Source organism: Salvelinus namaycush, chromosome 32, assembly GCF_016432855.1.
Source record: "Salvelinus namaycush isolate Seneca chromosome 32, SaNama_1.0, whole genome shotgun sequence".
Lineage (NCBI taxonomy): Eukaryota > Metazoa > Chordata > Actinopteri > Salmoniformes > Salmonidae > Salvelinus > Salvelinus namaycush.
Genome location: NC_052338.1, coordinates 31,716,534 through 31,741,891, shown reverse-complemented (window position 1 = coordinate 31,741,891; position 25,358 = coordinate 31,716,534). Strand labels below are relative to the sequence as shown.

Genomic DNA, 25,358 nt, shown 5'->3' with positions numbered 1-25,358 from the left:
GAAGGAACCTTGCACGAAGAATGCAAGGTTTAATAATAATAAATAAATAAAATACTTTTTTGGGGGCTTATATTTGTCCTATTTCATTGATGTACTTGTATTATATGCATGTCCCAAATCCTCCTGAGACACCTTCGGAGACTTGGATCACAGTCAGCCATTATCAACGCCAACCCTGGAGCAGTTAGGGTTCAGTGCCTTGCTCACGGGCACATCGGCAGATTCTTCACCTTGTCCATGTGTGGGACCTTTATATAGACACGTGTGTGCCTTTCCAAATCACGTCCAATCAATTGAATTTACCACATTTCAACTCCAAACTAGTTGAGGAAACATTTCAAGGATGATCAATGGAAACAGGATGCACCTAAGCTCATTTTCGAGTCGCATAGCAAAGGGTCTGAATACTTATGTATTTCTGTTTTTTATTTGTAATAAATGTGCACATATTTCAATTTTTTTCCCACTTTGTCATAATGGGGTATTGTGTGTAGATTAAGAAACATTTTTATGTAATCAATTTTAGAATAAGGCTGTTACGTAACAAAATGTGGGGGAAAAGCCAAGGGGTCTGAATACTTTCCGAATGCACTGTATATATATGGTGCTTACCTTCCATGATTGAGTTTGACGTTCAGCAGACAAATAAGCACAAGGCATCGCTTTGTGTGTCGAAAATCCTCAGCCATTGGTCAAACACACTGACGCAATTACGTATGGGGAGACTGATATGACGCTGACCAATAGCATACCATATTCAAATATTGTTTAAAACATTCCCGGGAAATCCGAGTTTCGCGGGAGGGCCCTTCGCGGGTAAACTGCATCCCCTTATTCATTGTCAGCTTCCTGGAGCCATTTTTTGAACATCCAGAACGGAGCTTTCGACCTAATTCAATCCGTTGCATCTTCCCGTTTTCGAAACGTATCATTTATACAATTTGAACGAATGGGCATGTAAGATATTAGTCTAACGATATCCCTGATTATTTTGGGTCGAGCCGAGGCGGACTTTGAGGAGAAAGTGCTCCAAAGTAGCGGAGGGACAAACGGACATTTGACCCTGAAGATGAGAAAGAGGGGAGTCCCGGAAAAAGTCCTTATTTCAGGGGTCGGAGGCTCCTCCATGGACAAAAAACAAACGGTTCTGACCCGGTACAGCAATGCGACATATTATCAGATCTTATCACCTCCGCCCTGTCCGAACCAGACTAACAATGTCGGTGTCGCAGACCCGACCGTGAGTCAGCTTTACACTACACCCATAGGGGTGTCTACAAACGGGACAGGACCGCGACCAGCCATCGGAAGACCCCCGGTAATTTAGTACACGATGGCTCTTTTGGCATACAATATTAAGTGCAGTCACACGAATGCAAGTTGACCAGTTAGCTAACAACTGTGTATTATGTTCGCTAACTAGTGAGAACTAGCAAGTGACTTATCCTAGTTATTTAACTAGTAACGTCAGCTAGTTGGTTACAATTCCTAGCAAGTAGTAGTATACAGTGCTAGCTTTTTAGCTTAATATGCTACTAACTTATATGTTTTACTGCACAAAGTCACACGTTGGCGTTATGTTTTTGTGATGCACCACTTGTAACTTTTCCCACTTGAGTTGTCCCCTTTGACAGTGTATTTATAAAGGGTTATTGAAGAACCATAGCTAGCTAGCTAACGTTAGTTTGGTTTAGATACCTAGTTAGCCAGATATCAAGCATACACGACAACGTTAGTTGGGTAGCCAACACAGCTAGCTAAGTATGGTCTCTTATTTGACACGTTAAACCAATCCACCTCGTTGTTTTTCCCCGTCGTTCATATCCAGCAGCAGCCACAATTCCAAAGTTTTGATCTGCAGAAATTATATCGTAATAATAACCCACAATCAATCTTTAATAAAAAAAAATATATATCTAATATATAATCGACAAAACAAACAACGTGTCTTATTCATGGTACCTAGTTAGTAAAATACCATGGGCTAGCGCTAAAACAAGGGAATATATTCTTTAAAAAAACACCAGAAACTAGGCCTTAAACCACACTTGGAGGGGGATGGGGTGAATCTAGTCCCCGTGTTAGTGTGGGACGCAAGCTTCTTAACTAAGCTGGTTGGTTGTGTCTACCCCCATTTTGTAGTACTTCGCTCCAGCGGCTCAAAAGACCGCTTGTGGGGTCAAACTTAAATGTATTTACCATAAGGACCCACGTTGTCATAAAACTAAAAGTACACGAACTATCTTCCACGTCTGCGACGTAGCTCGATAGCTATAATACATTTTTTGATTTCCAACATGGAGTCATACCACGAGAAATTCCCAACACAGATTTTGTTGTGATTTGTGGTCTAATCGTGAAAGTTTGATTTCTTGGAAACATGCAAGCTGCAAGCCACACACATGAAAAGATGCCTATTAACTCACACTAAGAAATAATTTATGCAGAAGCATTTAAGGTAGCACTCCAACCCGAAACATACTTGACCACAGTTCAAAGAATCAAGCAACTTCCAACATTCTTAACAACCAATGTGCCTATGTAAAGGAAACGCATCATCAATGTGGAAGGAGAGGTGCCATGGCCAGTAGTCTGCTCTATAGACCTGCCAGCCTTTCTCCTCAGGTAAATAAGACCACTAGGTTTTAAACTAGGTGTCCTGATCTCACTTGACCATGTTTACATGGGCAACCAGTATCCCTGTATTATTCAGGATACTCAAGTAGTCTGTTTTTGAGTTGACGCATAAACACACATCATATCCCATTTTACAATAACCCCCCAAAAAGATTGTATCCCCGTTCTGAGAAACCTGGGATGTGCTCATCTAAGACTGGGTACTGTCTGTGGCATGTAAACATCTTGTTTTTTGATCTGCGCAAGCTTAGTTTTGCAAATCGTGTGTATTGTGTGATGTTTTCATCTGATTGTCAAACAAATGACTTCCAAATGTAGGCAACCCGCTCAGTGTGATCCACCATAATAATTTACAACATGCTACTTTCACCTCTAATTTAGACACGTTTCTGCTTATAATTTCCGACATTTGGTTGGCCATTTTGTTTGTCAAAGATCGATACATGCAGCTTCTCTTCTGTCATAACTGTGCTCCTGAGTGGCACAATGGTCTAAGGCACTGCATCTCTGTGCTGGAGGAGTCACTACAGACCCTGGTTTGATTCCAGGCTGTGTCACAACCGGTCGTGATTGGAAGTCTCATAGGGCGGCGCACAATTGGCCCACCGTCGTTAGGGTTTGGCCCGGGGTAGGCCGTCATTGTAAATAAGAATTTGTTCTTAACTGACTTGCCTTGTTAAATAAACAGAGAGACTAAATAAAGGAGTATTCAGCAGAATGTCTTACATTGATAGAATGAATTCATTATTCATCTATACTGAACAAAAATATAAACGCAACAATTTCAAAGATTTTACTGAGTTACAGTTCATATAAGGAAATCTGTCCATTGTAATACATTCATTAGGCACTAATCTATAGGATTTCATGACTGCCCAGCCAATCAGAATACGTTTTTCCACACAAAGGGGCTTTCATGCAGACAGAAATACTCCAGTACTAAATGTCATCAGTTTTTTTCTGGTTTTAAGGACATTAAAAGATGAAAAACACAAAGACTTCAGTTTGTCTTGGGTGCATATGTTGTGGTTGAAATACTGTCATAAGTGTCAAAGATATAACACATTACAAGCAGCTTAAACATTTTCTCCAGATGCTGAAAGAAATCATATTTCTCCACTCCTGTTTCCCAAAACAAACTTAACATTTGTTGTTTAATTTCACAGCGTAATTCTGCACGAGTTCATATTAAATGACATGTGAGAGGTTATAGTCCTTAGTCTGTTTCCAGATTTCAGTTACTGTTCCATTTTAACCCATATGAACTTAGATGAGGAATCTTCTGTTTATTCATGGGTACAGGGATACTCATGAGTGGGATTTCAAAGATGCATGTAAACAGCTTATCCTAAAATAAGACTTTAAGTGGGATATGAGTTACTATCCGGAATACTGTACACATGTGAACGTGGTCAGTTTCTCAAGTGGTGGGAACATCGTATTTCAAACCACTTCATCTGATTCCTGGCCATTTGACTTGTGTCCAAACGGTCAAATGTGATTTATTTGTCCTTTTTAAGTGTTTAAAAAAAAACTTTTATACGGCATATTTTGTTGACAGTTTGACAAGAACATGTGGTAGCTAACGAGCTTTGCTAATTGTTTTTCAAAGAAATTAGTGAATTTGCTAGCAAGCTAAACAGCTAGCTAGTTGACTGCTGTGGCTAGCCAAAAAGGACTTGTTTTGAAAGTTGGATCATCTCATCCTTTTTGAGACTTTTTAAAGGTGTTCTTACACTTGTAACTGGTAAACTTCCATGCCTTTGGTTTATTACGTAACTTCTGAATGAAAGGAAGCACGAGCACCACAACTAATTAGTCTACGCTGATTGCACACACCCGTCGTTACCGTGACAACTAGCGTCGCCATGTCAGCCAATGACTGCTGTCTGAACACACACACATCCGATTCTGTTTGGACAGTCAGTATTCCACAACTGATGTTAAGCACCAAGGCTTAATTAAGTTGTGGCAACTTAAGATTTGATAATTTAAAAGTCAATACAACCACACGTGGATAAATCATTTAAAAGTAATCAAGGATGACATGCATTTTGAAAAATGTTTTTAAACATATGTCTCTAAACTAGAGATGCGCGATATATCGGTGAACATAGCTAAAAATGGCAACGTCGGTATCAGCCCGATGTCAAAGCTGACGTGCATACTTAATATAACAAAGTGCGCTATTGTTTAGATGTTGCCCTACTTGAGTTACACAGTAATAGCGTCACTGCTATTAGCTTCACAACATACTATGGAACGCCGTTTGGGTCTTTATGTCAAAGATACACGTCAAATAACACTTTGACAATAACTTTCAATTTGAAACGTCAAATAACACAGTTCTATTATAGAATGTTGTGTGTTCTGAATTTGCACTTGCAAGCCAAGCACCACCACTGCTATCAGTAGCACTGTCAAAGCTGTACAAAAAAGTCTGCAAGCAAACACCGGCCACGATCGATGTATTTACAATACTGTGTTGGTAATAAACCATTATTTGTTTGACCGCAACTTCTGGGGTAGCTAGCAAGCTTTAGCTTGGTACCTAGCTAGCACCAATACAACCAGCCTGAAAACAATGACGTGTAGAAACTGCAGTCATTTTCACTATTCTTAGCAATGATTTAGGGATCCTTGTGAGTAAGTATTAGCTAGGTTGACACCGGTTGTTCGCTTGTTGAAATTGAACTTAAGTTCATGAAAATAAATAGCTAGCCAGCTACTTAACCCTGTTGCCCAAAGCTAATGTTATAAGCAGCCAGCTAGCTTCATCTGGCTAGTGAGGCTCGACCGGACTGGGTTACGTGTTGTGAAGCTAGCCACAATAAGGAATAGGCACAATAGTGGATTTATTTTGACATGCAAAGACCCAAACAGCGTTCCATATAAATCCTGGTTGAGATTGAAACGACTGAACAAATGAACAACAAAACAGCACAGCAAGTAAGTGAAAGAAATAGGTTCTGATTATGTTTTACTGGTAATGGGGACATACGTAAATGCCAACAAAATAACTTTTTGCTCAGTGTGTGTGTGTGTAACACCTTTATTTAGCTAGGCAAGTCAGTTAACATAATTATTATTTACAATGACGTCCTACCCCGGACGACGCTGGGCCAATTGTGCACCGCCCTATGGGACTCCCAATCACGGCCGGATGTGATTACAGCCCGGATTCGAACCAGGGTCTGTAGTGACACCTCTTGCATTGAGATGCAGTGCCTTAGACCGCTGTGTGTGTGAACTTTTTAACTACTGGAACGCTTAAAAGGCTGCAAACATTTTAAATATTGGTAATCGGTATTGGACAGAATTTTTATATCGGTGCATCACTTCTCTAAACTTTAACAAACGCGGTAGTGCTAGGTTACGCGGTAGTGCTAGGTTACGCTGTAGTGCTAGGTTACGCCGTAGTGCTAGGTTACGCCGTAGTGCTAGGTTACGCCGTAGTGCTAGGTTACGCCGTAGTGCTAGGTTACGCCGTAGTGCTAGGTTACGCCGTAGTGCTAGGTTACGCCGTAGTGCTAGGTTACGCCGTAGTGCTAGGTTACGCCGTAGTACTATTAGGTGTACTTGGCTTACAGAAATAAAAAATAATAATGATGATAATAATATTGTCGCCAGAGGTAGCCTGACTGCCATTAGGTACCGAGATGAGATCCTCAGACCCCTTGTGAGACCATATGCTGACACATGCACATTTGTGGCCTGCTGGAGGTCATTTTGCAGGGCTCTGGCAGTGCTCCTCCTTGCACAAAGGCGGAGGTAGCGGTCCTGCTGCTGGGTTGTTGCCCTCCTACGGCCTCCTCCACGTCTCCTGATGTACTGGCTTGTCTCCTGGTAGCGCCTCCATGCTCTGGACACTACGCTGACCGATACAGCAAACCTTCTTGCCACAGCTCGCATTGATGTGCCATCCTGGATGAGCTGCACTACCTGAGCCACTTGTGTGGGTTGTAGACTCTGTCTCATGCTACCACTAGAGTGAAAGCACCGCCAGCATTCAAAAGTGACCAAAACATCAGCTAGGAAGCATAGGAACTGAGAAGTGGTCTGTGGTCACCACCTGCAGAACCACTCCTTTATTGGGGGTGTCTTGCTAATTGCCTATAATTTCCACCTTTTGTCTATTCCATTTGCACAACAGCATGTGAAATGTATTGTCAATCAGTGTTGCTTCCTAAGTGGACAGTTTGATTTCACAGAAGTGTGATTGACTTGGAGTTACATTGTGTTGTTTAAGTGTTCCCTTTATTTTTTTGAGCAGTGTATTTAGAGCTCACTGCCAAGGTCAACCTTAGGACACTGTGATCCTTGAGGGCTGTTTTCCATCTTTTGTATAACTCTTCTGTCTCAGGCGAAGCGTCGGTTGGAGCTGGAGGAGAGGGACCAGTACACCACTGAGCCAATCAGTGAGCCCAGAGCTAAGAGAGCCACTACCCACTCCCTCAGAAGAACCCAGAGTAAGTGACCGGGGGGGGGGGGTGTATGGGGGTAGTTGACACACACACACACACTTACCTACCCCACCAGACATGCCACCAGGTGTCTTTTCACAGTCCCCAAATTCCAGAAAGCATTACAGTATTAGATAGGGCCATGATTACATGGAACTCCCTTCCAGCTCATAGTTGCTCAAATAAGCAGCAAATCTGGTCTTCAAAAAAAATCTTCTAAAGTAACATTTCATGGCACAAGGCCTCTCTGTTTGAATTAGGTAGTTGTTTATACATTACTGTTGGCTACGTGTGCGTTAAAAAACCAAAACAAACATGTGGTTGTTGTTCATTAATGTTCTGTATTATGTGTCATGTTTTCTGTGGACCCCAGGAAGAGTAGCTGCTGCTTTTGCAACAGCTAATGAGGATCCTAATAAAAGACCAAAATACCGTGCTAAGTGACGTTACGTTTTAGTCATCCAAGCAGAAGATGTTATCCAGAGAGACTCACAGCTCAGCATTGCTTATCCAGAGAGACTCACAGCTCAGCATTGCTTATCCAGAGAGACTCACAGCTCAGCATTGCTTATCCAGGGAGACTCACAGCTCAGCATTGCTTATCCAGAGAGACTCACAGCTCAGCATTGCTTATCCAGGGAGACTTTAACAGTAGCCTCGCGAGCTTACGTGAATGGTTCGTTAACTGACAGTGCAGCGGTAATCAGTCTGCTATATGAGGCTAGACTTACTGTGGATTTAGTTCAGTTCAGTAGAATAACAACCATCTATCTCGTCTCTAGTAGACCCCTCTCATTTTGACCTACTGTTGGGTTCGGACTTTTTAAACTTGAAAGTATGAAATATCCTAATTCATGTCACCGAAGGAGAGAGGGGGGAATATAGAATGTTTACATTCTACCAGGATATGTTATTGTCAGACATCAGGGATCCTATGGGAGGAGAAGAGACACAGTCTGGTACGAGTCACCACGGCAGCCGTGAGTTGGAGAGGAGAAGAGACACAGTCTGGTAAAAGTCACCATGACAGCCGTGAGTTGGGGACGAGGTCAGGTTAGATGAAGTGAGAAAGAACATGTCACTAATCTTCTGGACAGCAACAGAGGTGTATTGGCTGTTCGGGAGGGGCTCAGCATAGGAGAAAGGGTTTTAAGTACCAGTTCTTGTGTCAATATGTCCTTTGTCTGTGCAGCCGTATGACCCAATGGGTGAATAAACTTGGTATGAGCTTCACTAATCGTCCATGACAGTTTCTAAGGTTAATTTAGAACCTAACACTATTGAACCACTCCACTAACTCTAGGTGGAAGGAAAGGAGACGAGGAAGAAGAGACAGTCTTAATGAAAATGCCGCAGGCAGGAACACCCATGTTTGTTGAGGAATTCAGTCCCACCCATGCATGGGAACATTGTAGTTAATTCCCTGGGCTGACTGTGTGTTCCTTCCCTGGGCTGACTGTGTGTTCCTTCCCTGGGCTGACTGTGTGTTCCTTCCCTGGGCTGACTGTGTGTTCCTTGCCTGGGCTGACTGTGTGTTCCTTGCCTGGGCTGACTGTGTGTTCCTTGCCTGGGCTGACTGTGTGTTCCTTGCCTGGGCTGACTGTGTGTTCCTTGCCTGGGCTGATTGTGTGTTCCTTGCCTGGGCTGACTGTGTGTTCCTTGCCTGGGCTGACTGTGTGTTCCTTGCCTGGGCTGACTGTGTGTTCCTTGCCTGGGCTGACTGTGTGTTCCTTGCCTGGGCTGACTGTGTGTTCCTTGCCTGGGCTGACTGTGTGTTCCTTGCCTGGGCTGACTGTGTGTTCCTTGCCTGGGCTGACTGCGTGTTCCTTGCCTGGGCTGACTGCGTGTTCCTTGCCTGGGCTGACTGCGTGTTCCTTGCCTGGGCTGACTGCGTGTTCCTTGCCTGGGCTGACTGCGTGTTCCTTGCCTGGGCTGACTGTGTGTTCCTTGACTGTGTGTGTGCTCTCATGTCAATTGTTTCCCTTACCTTCCTTCCTGCTCAATGCTCTGTTTGGGTCTGTTCAGTCAGTCTGTGTGTATGTGCCTCCTGTCTGTTAACTAACCCATCTCCTCTCTCTCTCTCTCCAGCTCCTGTCTGTGGTAACTAACCCATCTCCTCTCTCTCTCTCCAGCTCCTGTCTGTTGTAACTAACCCATCTCCTCTCTCCCTCCAGCTCCTGTCTGTGGTAACTAACCCATCTCCTCTCTCTCTCTCCAGCTCCTGTCTGTGGTAACTAACCCATCTCCTCTCTCCAGCTCCTGTCTGTGGTAACTAACCCATCTCCTCTCTCTCCCTCCAGCTCCTGTCTGTGGTAACTAACCCATCTCCTCTCTCTTTCTCCAGCTCCTGTCTGTGGTAACTAACCCATCTCCTCTCTCCCTCCAGCTCCTGTCTGTGGTAACTAACCCATCTCCTCTCTCTCCCTCCAGCTCCTGTCTGTTAACTAACCCATCTCCTCTCTTTCCCCAGCTCCTGTCTGTTAACTAACCCATCTCCTCACTCTCTCCAGCTCCTGTCTGGTAACTAACCCATCTCCTCTCTCTCCCTCCAGCTCCTGTCTGGTAACTAACCCATCTCCTCACTCTCTCCAGCTCCTGTCTGGTAACTAACCCATCTCCTCTCTCTCTCCAGCTCCTGTCTGTGGTAACTAACCCATCTCCTCTCTCTCTCTCTCCAGCTCCTGTCTGTGGTAACTAACCCATCTCCTCTCTCTCTCTCTCCAGCTCCTGTCTGTGGTAACTAACCCATCTCCTCTCTCTCTCTCTCCAGCTCCTGTCTGTGGTAACTAACCCATCTCCTCTCTCTCTCTCTCCAGCTCCTGTCTGTGGTAACTAACCCATCTCCTCTCTCTCTCTCCAGCTCCTGTCTGTTGTAACTAACCCATCTCCTCTCTCTCTCTCCAGCTCCTGTCTGTTGTAACTAACCCATCTCCTCTCTCTCTCTCCAGCTCCTGTCTGTGGTAACTAACCCATCTCCTCTCTCTCCCTCCAGCTCCTGTCTGTGGTAACTAACCCATCTCCTCTCTCTCTCTCCAGCTCCTGTCTGTGGTAACTAACCCATCTCCTCTCTCTTTCTCCAGCTCCTGTCTGTGGTAACTAACCCATCTCCTCTCTCTCTCTCTAGCTCCTGTCTGTGGTAACTAACCCATCTCCTCTCTCTCTCTCCAGCTCCTGTCTGTGGTAACTAACCCATCTCCTCACTCTCTCCAGCTCCTGTCTGTGGTAACTAACCCATCTCCTCTCTCTCTCTCCAGCTCCTGTCTGTGGTAACTAACCCATCTCCTCTCTCTCCCTCCAGCTCCTGTCTGTGGTAACTAACCCATCTCCTCTCTCCCTCCAGCTCCTGTCTGTGGTAACTAACCCATCTCCTCTCTCTCTCTCCAGCTCCTGTCTGTGGTAACTAACCCATCTCCTCTCTCTTTCTCCAGCTCCTGTCTGTGGTAACTAACCCATCTCATCTCTCTCTCTCTAGCTCCTGTCTGTGGTAACTAACCCATCTCCTCTCTCTCTCTCCAGCTCCTGTCTGTGGTAACTAACCCATCTCCTCTCTCTCTCTCCAGCTCCTGTCTGTGGTAACTAACCCATCTCCTCTCTCTCTCCAGCTCCTGTCTGTGGTAACTAACCCATCTCCTCTCTCTCTCTCTCCAGCTCCTGTCTGTGGTAACTAACCCATCTCCTCTCTCTCCCTCCAGCTCCTGTCTGTGGTAACTAACCCATCTCCTCTCTCTCCCTCCAGCTCCTGTCTGTGGTAACTAACCCATCTCCTCACTCTCTCCAGCTCCTGTCTGTGGTAACTAACCCATCTCCTCTCTCTCTCTCCAGCTCCTGTCTGTGGTAACTAACCCATCTCCTCTCTCTCCCTCCAGCTCCTGTCTGTGGTAACTAACCCATCTCCTCTCTCCCTCCAGCTCCTGTCTGTGGTAACTAACCCATCTCCTCTCTCTCTCTCCAGCTCCTGTCTGTGGTAACTAACCCATCTCCTCTCTCTCTCTCCAGCTCCTGTCTGTGGTAACTAACCCATCTCCTCTCTCTCTCCAGCTCCTGTCTGTGGTAACTAACCCATCTCCTCTCTCTCTCTCTCCAGCTCCTGTCTGTGGTAACTAACCCATCTCCTCTCTCTCCCTCCAGCTCCTGTCTGTGGTAACTAACCCATCTCCTCTCTCTCCCTCCAGCTCCTGTCTGTGGTAACTAACCCATCTCCTCACTCTCTCCAGCTCCTGTCTGTGGTAACTAACCCATCTCCTCTCTCTCTCTCCAGCTCCTGTCTGTGGTAACTAACCCATCTCCTCTCTCTCCCTCCAGCTCCTGTCTGTGGTAACTAACCCATCTCCTCTCTCCCTCCAGCTCCTGTCTGTGGTAACTAACCCATCTCCTCTCTCTCCCTCCAGCTCCTGTCTGTGGTAACTAACCCATCTCCTCTCTCTTTCTCCAGCTCCTGTCTGTGGTAACTAACCCATCTCCTCTCTCCCTCCAGCTCCTGTCTGTGGTAACTAACCCATCTCCTCTCTCCCTCCAGCTCCTGTCTGTGGTAACTAACCCATCTCCTCTCTCTTTCTCCAGCTCCTGTCTGTGGTAACTAACCCATCTCCTCTCTCCCTCTCCAGCTCCTGTCTGTGGTAACTAACCCATCTCCTCTCTCTCCCTCCAGCTCCTCCCTCCCCGTTAGAGAAGACCAGGTATGACACATCTCTATGCCTCCTGACCCAGAAGTTTGTCCAGCTGCTGGCCCAGTCCAGTGACGGGGTGGTGGACCTGAACCGGGCAGCGGAGTCCCTCAAGGTGCAGAAGAGACGTCTCTATGACATCACCAACGTCCTGGAGGGGGTGCATCTCATCAAGAAGTCGTCCAAGAACAACATCCAGTGGCTGTGAGTGGGGGGGGGCCTTGATACACGGCTGTGAGTGGAGACGGGGGGGGCCTTGATACACGGCTGTGAGTGGGGGGGGGGGGGGGGGGGCTTGATACACGGCTGTGAGTGGGGGGGGGGGGGCTTGATACACGGCTGTGAGTGGGGGGGGGGGGGCTTGATACACGGCTGTGAGTGGGGGGGGGGGGGCTTGATACACGGCTGTGAGTGGGGGGGGGGGGGGGGGGGGGCTTGATACACGGCTGTGGGGGGGGGGGGGCTTGATACACGGCTGTGAGTGTGGGGGGGGGCCCTTGATACACGGCTGTGAGTGTGGGGGGGGGGGGCCCTTGATACACGGCTGTGAGTGGAGACGTGGGGGCCCTTGATACACGGCTGTGAGTGGAGACGTGGGGGGAGCCTTGATACACGGCTGTGGGGGGGGGGGGCTTGATACACGGCTGTGAGTGGGGGGGGGGGGGGGGGGCTTGATACACGGCTGTGAGTGTGGGGGGGGGGGCCCTTGATACACGGCTGTGAGTGGAGACGTGGGGGCCCTTGATACACGGCTGTGAGTGGAGACGGGGGGGGGGAGGGGGGCCTTGATACACGGCTGTGCAGAGCCAAGTTGTATTGCTCCTCCTGGCTAAAAAGGCACCATAGTTGGTGGAACCCGTCTGATAACGGACTGTATCCCAGCCACTAAGGTTGGGGTCGCATGATAGTGCCACGGGTAGACTGTGTGTTAACATGTGCAGTTCTATCTGTGTGTGTGTGTTAACATGTGCAGTTCTATCTGTGTGTGTGTGTGTGTGTGTTAACATGTGCAGTTCTATCTGTGTGTGTGTGTTAACATGTGCAGTTCTATCTGTGTTTGTGTGTTAACATGTGCAGTTCTATCTGTGTTTGTGTGTGTGTGTTAACATGTGCAGTTCTATCTGTGTGTGTGTGTTAACATGTGCAGTTCTATCTGTGTGTGTGTGTGTTAACATGTGCAGTTCTATCTGTGTGTGTGTGTGTGTGTGTGTGTTAACATGTGCAGTTCTATCTGTGTGTGTGTGTTAACATGTGCAGTTCTATCTGTGTGTGTGTGTTAACATGTGCAGTTCTATCTGTGTGTGTGTGTTAACATGTGCAGTTCTATCTGTGTTTGTGTGTGTGTGTTAACATGTGCAGTTCTATCTGTGTGTGTGTGTGTTAACATGTGCAGTTCTATCTGTGTGTGTGTTAACATGTGCAGTTCTATCTGTGTGTGTTAACATGTGCAGTTCTATCTGTGTGTGTGTGTGTGTTAACATGTGCAGTTCTATCTGTGTGTGTGTGTGTGTTAACATGTGCAGTTCTATCTGTGTGTGTGTGTGTGTGTTAACATGTGCAGTTCTATCTGTGTGTGTGTGTGTGTTAACATGTGCAGTTCTATCTGTGTGTGTGTGTGTGTGTTAACATGTGCAGTTCTATCTGTGTGTGTGTGTGTGTGTTAACATGTGCAGTTCTATCTGTGTGTGTGTGTGTGTGTTAACATGTGCAGTTCTATCTGTGTGTGTGTGTGTGTGTTAACATGTGCAGTTCTATCTGTGTGTGTGTGTGTGTGTTAACATGTGCAGTTCTATCTGTGTGTGTGTGTGTGTGTTAACATGTGCAGTTCTATCTGTGTGTTAACATGTGCAGTTCTATCTGTGTGTGTTTGTTATTTTATTTATTTAACCAGGAAGAGCTCATTGAGATTTGAAATCTCTTTTTCAAGAGCGTCCTGGCCAAGATAGGCAGCACCAAGTCATTACAAAAATTACAGACAGACAACATGAAAAACTACAAGTAATCTAGTAAAAACCATTGAATTCACAAGAGTAAAACAGCCAATTAACAACATTGACATGTCAGGGAATCAGACTCAAAATCCTTCATCAGTGATTTTAAAAGCACCAATCGGGACAAGTTCTTCAAGTTTAAAAGTATTTTGTAAGGCGTTCCAAGACGATGGCACAGAGTACATAAAAGCCCTTTTACCAAATTCAGTTCGGACATTTGGAACAGTTAGCAGGATAAAGTCCAGCGAACGAAGAGAGTACCCAACACATTTCTGAACAATAAAAATGCCCAAATAAAAAGGTAGTAAACCCAAAATGGCTTTATAAATAGAAGTATACCAGTGACTGAGCCTACGAGTGACTAGAGAAGGCCAGCCAACCCTGGTATACAAAGTGCAGTGGTGCGTAAGGGTTTTACAGTTTAAAATAAATCTCAAAGTGCCATGGTAAAGGGTGTCAATTGATCTCAAACACTGAGCGGAAGCATTCATATATAAAATATCCCCATAGTCTAGTAAAGGCATAAATGTAGCTGATACTAGCCTCCTTCTGGCTTCAAAAGAAAAACAGGCCTTATTCCTAAAATAAAATCCCAATTTCAGCTTCAATTAATTTCTAAGTTGTTGAATATGCAATTTAAATAAGATGCCGTCATCAATTAAAATTACAAGATATTTATGAGGTTACAGTCTCAATCTCATTGCCCTGACAGGTAGTAACAGGTGAAAGGTTCAGAGGTCTATTTCTTGCTTTAGAAAACACCATTAGTTTTGTCAGTATTGAGGATAAGCTTCAATTGACACAAGGTATGTTGAACAGTATAAAAAGCAGTTTGCAAGTTCTGGAAAGCTTTTGTAAGAGACGAGGCACAACAGTAAATAACAGTATCATCAGCATAAAAATGAAGTTGCGTACTTTGCACATTTTTGTCTAAATTATTTATATAAATGGTGAATAAGAGGGGTCTAAATACAGAGCCTTGGGGAACACCATTACAGACAGACAATTTAACAGACATGAGCCCATCAAATTGAGTGCACTGAGTTCTATCAGACAGATAGTTAGCAAACCATGCAACTGCATGCTCTGAAAGACCAACACGTGACAATCTCTGCCTCAGTATAGCATGATCAACTGTATCAAAAGCCTTAGAGAGATCTGCCTCCCGGGTGGCGCAGTGGTCTAGGGCACTGCATCGCAGTGCTAACTGCGCCACCAGAGTCTCTGGGTTCGCGCCCAGGCTCTGTCGCAGCCGGCCGCGACAGGGAGGTCCGTGGGGCGACGCACAATTGGCATAGCGTCGTCCGGTTTAGGGAGGGTTTGGCCGGTAGGGATATCCTTGTCTCATCGCGCTCCAGCGACTCCTGTGGCGGGCCGGGCGCAGTGCGCGCTAACCAAGGGGGCCAGGTACACGGTGTTTCCTCCGACACATTGGTGCGGCTGGCTTCCGGGTTGGAGGCGCGCTGTGTTAAGAAGCAGTGCGGCTTGGTTGGGTTGTGCTTCGGAGGACGCATGGCTTTCGACCTTCGTCTCTCCCGAGCCCGTACGGGAGTTGTAGCGATGAGACAAGATAGTAATTACTAGCGATTGGATACCACGAAAATTGGGGAGAAAATGGGATTAATTTATTTAAAAAAAACAAAAAACCTTAGAGAAAAGTGAGACGCAGTGCTGTTTTTTGTCAAGGGCTTCAGTGATATCATTTAAAACCTTCATGGCTGCTGTAATTGTGCTATGCTTCTTCCTGAAGCCCGATTGGTACATTGATAAAATAGAGTTAGTATATAATAACTATTTTAGCTGTTCACTTACAAGGGTTTCAAGTATTTTCACCAGGGGTGACAGCTTTGAGATGGGCCTATAATTATTTAACAGAGTTGGATCGCCCCCTTTTTAAAAGTGGAAGGACAAATGCTGATTTCCAGATCTTTGGAATTTCATTGCATTCAAGGGTTAGATTGAACAGATATGTAAGTGGTTCAGCTATGAAATCAGCTGCCAGATTTAAAAAGCAGGGATCCAAAAGATCAGGACTTGCAGGTTCTCTCTGATCTAAGGATTTCAGGGCTTTATGTACCACCTGCACTGAGAATGGCAAAAAGATACAAGTTTGACCAGCTCTCACTGGTTCATCCACACAGGGTTGTACAGAGATAGAGGACACTGGTTCATCCACACAGGGTTATACAGAGACAGAGGACACTGGTTCATCCACACAGGGTTGTACAGAGACAGAGGACACTGAATCAAACAGCCTACCAGATGATACAAAGTGCTCATTGAAACAATTCAGCATTTCAGTTTTGTCATATACAGCAACAGAGTCCTTCAAAACACATGACGGTAATTCATTAACATTACTGTTACCAGACATAGACTTAATAGCCTTCCTAAACTGTCTAGGGTCATTCAGGTTATCAGTGGTAACAGACATAAAATATTCAGACTTGGCCTTCCTGAGAAGAAAATAACAATTGTTTCGTAACTGCCTAAAAATAAGCCAATCAGCATCAGAACATGATTTCCTTGCTTTAGCCCAGGCTATATTAGGTTTGTGAATAATACAAGACAGCTCAGAAGAGAACCATGGGTTATCCCTCCCTTTAACCCTGAACCTGTGGAATGGGGCGTGTTTGTTTACTATTTGGAGAAAACCATGGGTTATCCCCTCCCTTTAACTCTGAACCTGTGGAATGGGGCGTGTTTGTTTACTATTTGGAGAAAACCATGGGTTATCCCCTCCCTTTAACTCTGAACCTGCGGAATGGGGCGTGTTTGTTTACTATTTGGAGAAAACCATGGGTTATCCCCTCCCTTTAACTCTGAACCTGTGGAATGGGGCGTGTGTGTTTACTATTTGGAGAAAACCATGGGTTATCCCCTCCCTTTAACTCTGAACCTGTGGAATGAGGCGTGTTTGTTTACTATTTGGAGAAAACCATGGGTTATCCCCTCCCTTTAACTCTGAACCTGTGGAATGGGGCGTGTTTGTTTACTATTTGGAGAAAACCATGGGTTATCCCCTCCCTTTAACCCTGAACCTGTCGAATGGGGCGTGTTTGTTTACTATTTGGAGAAAACCATGGGTTATCCCCTCCCTTTAACTCTGAACCTGTGGAATGGGGCGTGTTTGTTTACTATTTGGAGAAAACCATGGGTTATCCCCTCCCTTTAACTCTGAACCTGTGGAATGGGGCGTGTTTGTTTACTATTTGGAGAAAACCATGGGTTATCCCCTCCCTTTAACTCTGAACCTGTGGAATGGGGCGTGTGTGTTTACTATTTGTGTGTTAACATGTGCCGTTCTGTGTGTGTGTGTGTGTGTGTGTTAACGTGCTCTTCTCTCCTCCTGTGTGTTAACATGTGCTCTCCTGTGTGTTTAGGGGCTGTAGCCTGTCTCCAGAAGGAGTGGCCAGTGTCCAGAACCCTGGCTCTGTGGGTAAAGAACTGCTGGAGTTGACCCAGGAGGAGAAGAGACTGGATGAACTCATACACACCTGCACACTCATCGTCCAACAGATGACTGAAGACACACCCACAAGGAAATAGCCTTCCTTTACAACCCTGCTGTGTGACTGAGATGTAATGGGGTGTGTGTGTGTGTGTGTGTGTTGTCCAGTGTGTGAATCGGTTTGCGTTTACAGCTTTTTTTCTCAGCACACTTGTGTTTAAGTGTGTGTGTGTGTGTGTGTGTGTGTGTGTGTGTGTGTGTGTGTGTGTGTGTGTGTGTAGAAGTGTGTTCTAGTCCTGTGTGTGAATGACTACCTTTTCCTTAACCTCTGGGTACGTTTGCGTACATATCGTATGATGATGTGAAAAGGATTCCTAGTCTGAATGACCAGACGGTCATCATGGTCAAAGCCCCTGCTGAAACCAGACTGGAGGTGCCAGACCCTGCAGAGGTACACACACACACACACACACACACACACACACACACACAAGTTTGTGGACACCCTTTCAAATTAGTGGCTTCTGCTTTTTTATTCACACCCGTTGCTGACAGATGTATAAAATCAACCACACAGCCATGCAATCTCCATAAACAAGCATTGGCAGTAGGCTGGGCCCGTATTGAAGAGCTCAGTGAATTTCAACGTGGCACCATCATAGGATGCCACCTTTCCAACAAGTCAGTTCGTCAAATTCCTGCCCTGCTAGAGCTGCCCCGGTCAACTGTAAATGCTGTTATTGTGAAGCGGAAATGTCTAGGAGCAACAACGGCTCAGCTGTGAAGTGGTAGGCCACAGAACGGGACCGAACGAGTGCTGAAGCGTGTAAAGATGGTCTGTTCTCGGTTGCAACACTCACTATCGAATTACAAACTGCACCTGCAAGTAACAGCAGCACAAGAACTGTTCGTCGGGAGCTTCATGAAATGGGTTTCCACGGCCGAGCAGCTGCACACAAGCCTAAGATCACCATGCGCAATGCCAGACATCGACTGGAGTGGTGTAACTCTCACTGCCATTGGACTCTGGAGCAGTGGAAACGTATTCTCTGGAGTGATGAATCACGCTTCACCATCAGGCAGTCCGATGAACGAATCTGGGTTTGGTGGATGCTAGCAGAATGCTACCGGGCCTAATGCATTGTGCCAACTGTAAAGTTTGGTGGAGGAATAATGATCTGCGGCTGTTTTTCATGGTTCGGGCTAGTAGGCACAAAGCACCGTACAGAAATGGTTTGTCGAGATTGGTGTGGAACAACTTGAGTGGTCTGCACCGAGCCCTGACCTGAACACCTTTGGGATGAATTGGAACAGCGACCGCTAGCCAGGCCTAATCGCCCAACATCAGTACCCGACCTCACTAATGATCTTGTGGCTGAATGGAAGCAAGTCCCCGCAGCAATGTTCCAACATCTAGTGGAAAACCTTCCCAGAAGACTGGAGGCTGTTATAGCAGCAAAGCGGGGACCAAATCCATATTAATGCCCATGATTTTAGAATGAGATGTTCGACGAGCAGGTGTCCACATACCTTTGGTCTTGTAGTGTATGATTGGTTGATTAATTTATTGATTGACCTATCAGAGTCTCCAGGTCCACTTGAGCAGCACCCAGGGTCCAATAGAAGTCTTCCTGTGCTCAGATGATCACGCCCCTTCCTCCCCGCTGAAAAACAACTCTGCGCTGAACGGAAATGGACATCCACCCTCATCTTCGTCATATGTCAACGGAAACTCCACATCCTTCCTCAAGGTGTCACAAGGTGAGCCCGTAGACTTAGATAGACATTGCGTCATTGTATCTGTCCAATTATGACGTCTGTGAGGGCACGGGCAACGCCATTGAGGCCACCTCCATTTTGAAGTAGTCTGTTTTCTTCTTCTAATACTTATGAGTTGGCAAACAAACTGAAAGGGTGCATCCTGGCACCTGTTGTGTTTGAAACGGTATAAAGCCACGGTTTGAGATGTACGGTGACCTGCAGTTATGGAATGTTTGGCTCACTAGTATATTTAATTGGCTGATCCCTCCTGATGACCTGGATGGAATCATGTGATCTTTCCTTAACCCATAGGAAGTCCCACCCACTTGACTACTTCAAAACGATCAACGCCGGTCCAATTGGACCGATTTTTTTTACAAGTTTTCTCTCTGAAAAATGTAGTTCATTTAATCTGATTGTCATAAGGTTCCATGACTTTGTCCACAAAGGGCATCTAAACACACAACATATATTTTGATGATTTCATTACATTTTGGCTGTTTTATTTAACTTTTTGTACACCTGTGGTGTTCCCGGGTCAAAAATGACCAGTCATTAGAAATGAATGGGTGAGACTACAATTAGTGTATAAAATTGAGTTCAGGCACATGCCCATTCATCAGATGGACACACTTCCTCACTTCCTCTCCCAGTGTTTGAGCACACACACACACACCTCACTCCCATTCTTGGCTTCCATGGCAACCCCCACAAGAACCTTTCACCAATAGAATCTTTCCCCCACGGGAACCACACCTGTTGGCATTCTCACAAACAATCACAACATTGTTTCAATAATATTTTGAACTATTCTCGCAGCTCTGGTATTTAATGTTAATGTAAGCTTTGCTCACAATTAATTCTGTGGCAGCACAATGACCAAACGATATACTGTATTTGAGGCTCTTGAGCATATCTTTGATCATGACACTGGTGAGGAGGAGAGAGGCCAGGAAACTGACAGTGAAGATGAAGTAGTCTGTGATAAATAGCACAATATATTTAATCTGAGTATTTGTTATAGTCAAAATAATCCATACTTGATGCTTTTTTAAAACTCCATTGAGTTGTATGAGCTCAGGTCAATGAGGCCCACAGGCCATAAATAGCAACTAGAAGTTCATAATGTTCACAAGAACTTAAAATTAATTTGTTGATTAAAAGATCTAACACAACATTAGGTGATAATATATGTATTATTATGGATTTATGATCAGCTATAATGGGGCGGTCATTTTGGACCGGGACCACATAATGAATGAACATGAAACCAACACAACTGGGGGGTTAATGTTGCTGCCCGTGCTTAAACATGGTTTTGGGCACTAGAGTCCTCTATCTAGCTCTATGGGTGAGCCCCAACTTCAGACTTAATTCTGTGGTGAGTTATTGGAAAATAACTCTCACCTTTCGTTCTCTCACCCTCTATCTCTTCTTCCTGCTCTCTACCCATCTCTCACCAGAGGGTAATAACTACACCGGTAACGGTTTCTCCAACGCCCTGTCCAGGCTCCCAGCATGCTCAGCGGTGACTGTCACTCCTGTCTCCCCCCTGCCCTCCTCCCTCACTTCCCTCCTCCCCCTCCAGGACGTTGACCAGGAGCCCTTCATCCCCCTCTCTCTCGTGGGGGATGACTACCTGCTTAGCCTGGGCGAAGACGAAGGCATCAGCGACCTGTTCTCCTACGATCTGGACCGGCTTCCACTAGACAACCTGCTCTGTAATTGAGTGAAATGTAATCTCGGCGGCCATTTTGGGGAATTTTAGTTTGGCCATTTTGGAGCCAGATTGTGGTTGTTTCCAGTTATAAAGAACTGATTTAGAGCCCAGCGGGCTCTATGGAATGCAGCACAGCAGCCATTTTGGAGCAAGGCTTTGTTTTCTTGACCTTGTGGACTGGACTGCTCATAGAGGACCTGCTGTGTAATTGACCCCTGGCCAGCGACGAGAGAAGGGAAATACCTGCTCTTGCTATTGAGCTGATCAAAGGAAGTACGTTTCAGTTCAGACTGTAGGGGTGAATTCTGTGGCTTAAAGAATGGACAAACCTCTTCTCAAAGCCTGTCTTTCTGGTCTTGCACTGACAGGCAAACCAACATCCTAAACAATCACTCGCCCTCCATAGCAGACTGTTATTCTAATGAACTGTTCTCATCTGAAAGCAGAAGATTGTCCCTAACAGAGATGGGTTATGGATGTTAACCCAGACAGATTCTTACCCATATCTACCATTGTGTGACTGTTATCTGTGAACTAGTTTTTTTTAATAATGTGATGTACTGGAGACCCGACGGTGGATCCTGGCTCACCAGAGTGGAGCAGACCTGCTATCTACGTCCCAAGATGGTGATGTCTGCCTTGGCATCAATTTTTTTTTTTTTTGCGTGAGTAACCTGGTCTTTCACACGGAGCCTTCTGACACAATACTGGAAGAGACTGACTGGTATTGTTCAGATAACCAGAGTATGTACTGAAAGGTGGGCCTTCTTCTGATGTAACGGTTTACTACACAATTGGTGTATGTTTTGTTTGTTGTTTTAGAGGAGGAAGTGAATATTGCTCCTGTTGCCGTGTGGGACATCCACTACATGTTCCTCTACTGCCGTCCATTAACTGCTTCTATATCCAGGGATGAGCAATGTGCCTCCACACACACACACACACACACACACACACACACACACACACACACACACACACACACACACACACACCACCATGCAAGAGTCACGTAGACAAGTCCCCATTTTGTTTTTATCCACTGCAGCCATGTTACTTATTGAATAACTAACTTATTAACCAACTCAAGTCATTTCTCAGGGCCCCCAAATTACTTCCTACTTGAAATACAATTTTTTAATTACTTAATTAAAATGTACAAATGGATTCTAATGATTTTTTTTTTGGTGCCAGATATTTGAATGACCCCAATCATTAACCCATTGATTAAAAATGTATATCCATTTTTTTTTTTTTTTTTGACCCTTCGATTGGTATAGACATGTGACCTTTAAACTAGCCAACCGTACTATATATTCAGCTTTCCTTTACGGGCTGAACCTGGTTGGTTTTAGAGAAGTGCTTTACTAGATGGTGTCCTGTGGTCTTTACTAGTGTATGACATTGGACCAGAGCTCTATGGGTTGATGACAGAACTTACCATGAAGTCCTTTTTGAGTCAATTGACTGCTATGAAAGTATGTTGGAGAACAGACATGTCCTGAACGTAACCATATACTCTGTCGTCTTACAGTAATGTGTATTATTTTTTTTATTTTTTATTTTATTTTTATATATAAACATGTGAAGTCATTTCTAAGGTACTGTACTAGAAGGTATTCTGGTGATAGATTGGCTTACCAGTCTGTTTCTACATGGTTTGTAATGACGATGAGTTGACGTGATGACACAAACAGATCTGGGACCAGGCTAGTCTGGCTATTTCTCCCAGGCGTTTGTCCATACCTGTATAGCACATGTTCCTATGAAGTGGCCTCGGTTTGAAGTTGTCTTTTTGCACAGTTGTCCCATATGAGTTTCATGTCTATGTGCTTTTGAGTTGTGTACTGCCTGGTTTCCTAGCCTGCCTGCTTGCCGTTAGGCTAGCCTGGTTGCCGTTAGGCTAGCCTGGTTTCCTAGCCTGCCTGCTTGCCGTTAGGTTAGCCTGGTTGCCGTTAGGCTAGCCTGGTTGCCGTTAGGTTAGCCTGCTTGCCGTTAGGCTAGCCTGGTTGCCGTTAGGCTAGCCTGGTTGCCGTTAGGTTAGCCTGGTTGCCGTTAGGTTAGCCTGGTTGCCGTTAGGTTAGCCTGCTTGCCGTTAGGTTAGCCTGCTTGCCGTTAGGTTAGGCTAGCCTGGTTGCCGTTAGGTTAGCCTGGTTGCCGTTAGGTTAGCCTGGTTGCCGTTAGGCTAGCCTGGTTGCCGTTAGGCTAGCCTGGTTGCCGTTAGGTTAGCCTGGTTGCCGTTAGGCTAGCCTGGTTTCCTAGCCTGCCTGCTTGCCGTTAGGTTAGCCTGCCTGCCGTTAGGTTAGCCTGGTTGCCGTTAGGCTAGCCTGGTTGCCGTTAGGTTAGCCTGGTTGCCGTTAGGCTAGCCTGGTTTCCTAGCCTGCCTGCTTGCCGTTAGGTTAGCCTGGTTGCCGTTAGGCTAGCCTGGTTTCCTAGCCTGCCTGCTTGCCGTTAGGTTAGCCTGGTTGCCGTTAGGCTAGCCTGGTTTCCTAGCCTGCCTGCTTGCCGTTAGGTTAGCCTGGTTGCCGTTAGGCTAGCCTGGTTTCCTAGCCTGCCTGCTTGCCGTTAGGTTAGCCTGGTTGCCGTTAGGCTAGCCTGGTTTCCTAGCCTGCCTGCTTGCCGTTAGGCTAGCCTGGTTGCCGTTAGGCTAGCCTGGTTGCCGTTAGGCTAGCCTGGTTGCCGTTAGGCTAGCCTGGTTTCCTAGCCTGCCTGCTTGCCGTTAGGCTAGCCTGGTGCCAGCTCTGTTTTGTGTTATCACGTCAACTCCTTGTCCTAATGAACATAACGGCACAAACATCTGGGAACAGGCTACAATTAAGTAGGAAAAGCAGCCATTGATTTCATCCTCAATACCGTACTGTATTTCAGTGACTACTCTTGCTGTCCCCCAGGAAGTAGGGTGACGTTGACCCAGGATGTTGATCTTGGGTCAGTTTTGCATTTCACTAATGCAAAAGGCTTGGAGAAGGAGAATCTGATCCTAGATCTGTATCTAGGGGAAACTGCACCTTGGTGTACTGGTCCTCTGGCCATCTATGTTTGATGGTGTTATCAGTCTTTTCTCTGCAGTTTAGCTTTTTAGATCTTCTATTAAGTTTTAATTGTGATTTCTAAATAAATATATAAATGATTTTTTTACTTAATGCTTTTATTAAGATGTTTTGATTTTTCTGAATGTTCTGCTCATGAATTGCTGTTTGTAGCCCACCGTCCAGCGATACGGTGCCGGGCTTAAACCAGAGGACATGTAGGATTCTGCATTTACATCACGTTACAACGTTTTATGGCAGCCATGTTATGGCAGCCCCATAAACAATACATGGGAAATATTTTAATTCTTCACGAAACAAAAAAATAAACGCAACATATATAGTGTTGGTTTTTATGAGCTGAAATAAAAGATCCCGTTTCCCATACGGATAAAAAGCGTATTTCTCTCATTTTGTGGACACATTTTTATTTATATTCCTGTTAGTCAGCATTTCTCCTTTGCCAAGAGAATTCATCCAACTGACAGGTGTGGCATATCAAGAAGCTGATTAAACAGCATGCTCATTACACAGGTGTACCTGGTGCTGGGGACAATACAAGGCCACTCTGAAATGGTGCAGTTTTGTCACACAACACAATGCCACAGATGTCTCTAGTTTTGAGGGATCGTGCAACTGGTATGTTGACTGTAGGAATGTCCACCAGTGCTGTTGCCAGAGAATTGAATGTTCATTTCTCTACCGTAAGCCGCCTCCAGCGTTCTTTTTGAGAATTTGGCAGTACGTCCAACCGGCCTCACAACCGCAGACCATGAATATGGCGTCATATTGGTGAGCGGTTTGCTGTTGTCGACGTTGTCAACAGTGACCCATGGTGGGGTTATGTTATGGGCAAGCATTTTTTTGTTTTGTTATCCGTGACCAACAGATGCATCTGTATTCCCAGTCATGTGAAATCCATAGATTAGGGCCTAATTAATAAATTTTTATTGACTGATTTTCCTCATTATGACCTGTAGCGGAGTAAAATCAATTGAGTTGTTACATGTTGTTTTTATAATTTTTGTTCAGCATATGTGGCCGTCTTTTTTTTTTTTTTGCAGAAAAAAATGTTTGGTCTTGTTTTACTTGTTGAATTATTGTTCAGGTTGCGTACAGTATGGAGATCATTACATTGTTTTGTATCATGTCCCCAGCTCCTAAATTACATTTATAAAATAGAAAGAAGTTTGTCACTTATTTTTGTATTTTTTTTAGCCTTTTTATAACAACCATTGTTTTTTTTAAGTGTTTTGTAAATGCACAAAACACTCGGGAAACCAGTTGTCATTCTACTCTGCCTGGGGCGTTCTGTAGGAATGTTGAGTGAGGCTGCAATTCAATCAAAGCCGTCATAAATGTTCACTCCCATTTCTTCTATTTTTTAAACTACGGCCTGCACACACACGTCTTTTTCTGAAAACTGGATACATCCGTCTTTTTACCATACCCAAAAGCATACGGGGATTTTATTTCACCACGGTGAAAACGGAGCTTCTGCCACGTATACTAGCGGAGAAAGGTAGAACCCTGACCCAGGCGTAATGTCAGGTTGTTCCCCTGCACTACAGTAGTACAATACAGGTTGGAATACTGAATGTCAGGCTGTTCCCCTGCACTACAGTAGTACAATACAGGTTGG

The 25,358-nt window shown here is 45.2% G+C and overlaps 1 protein-coding gene across 1 annotated transcript; it reads left to right on the top strand.

Annotated features, from left to right (window-relative positions):
- Positions 1-866: 866 nt before the first annotated feature.
- Positions 867-24,106, top strand: LOC120027297 (transcription factor E2F3-like). The gene is made up of 7 exons (XM_038972217.1): positions 867-1,318; positions 7,001-7,106; positions 11,749-11,968; positions 17,139-17,300; positions 17,543-17,657; positions 18,790-18,967; positions 20,431-24,106. Exons 1-7 carry the CDS (start codon positions 1,070-1,072, stop codon positions 20,694-20,696), a joined length of 1,296 nt encoding a protein of 431 aa, XP_038828145.1. The 5' UTR covers positions 867-1,069; the 3' UTR covers positions 20,697-24,106.
- The last annotated feature ends 1,252 nt before the right edge of the window (positions 24,107-25,358 follow it).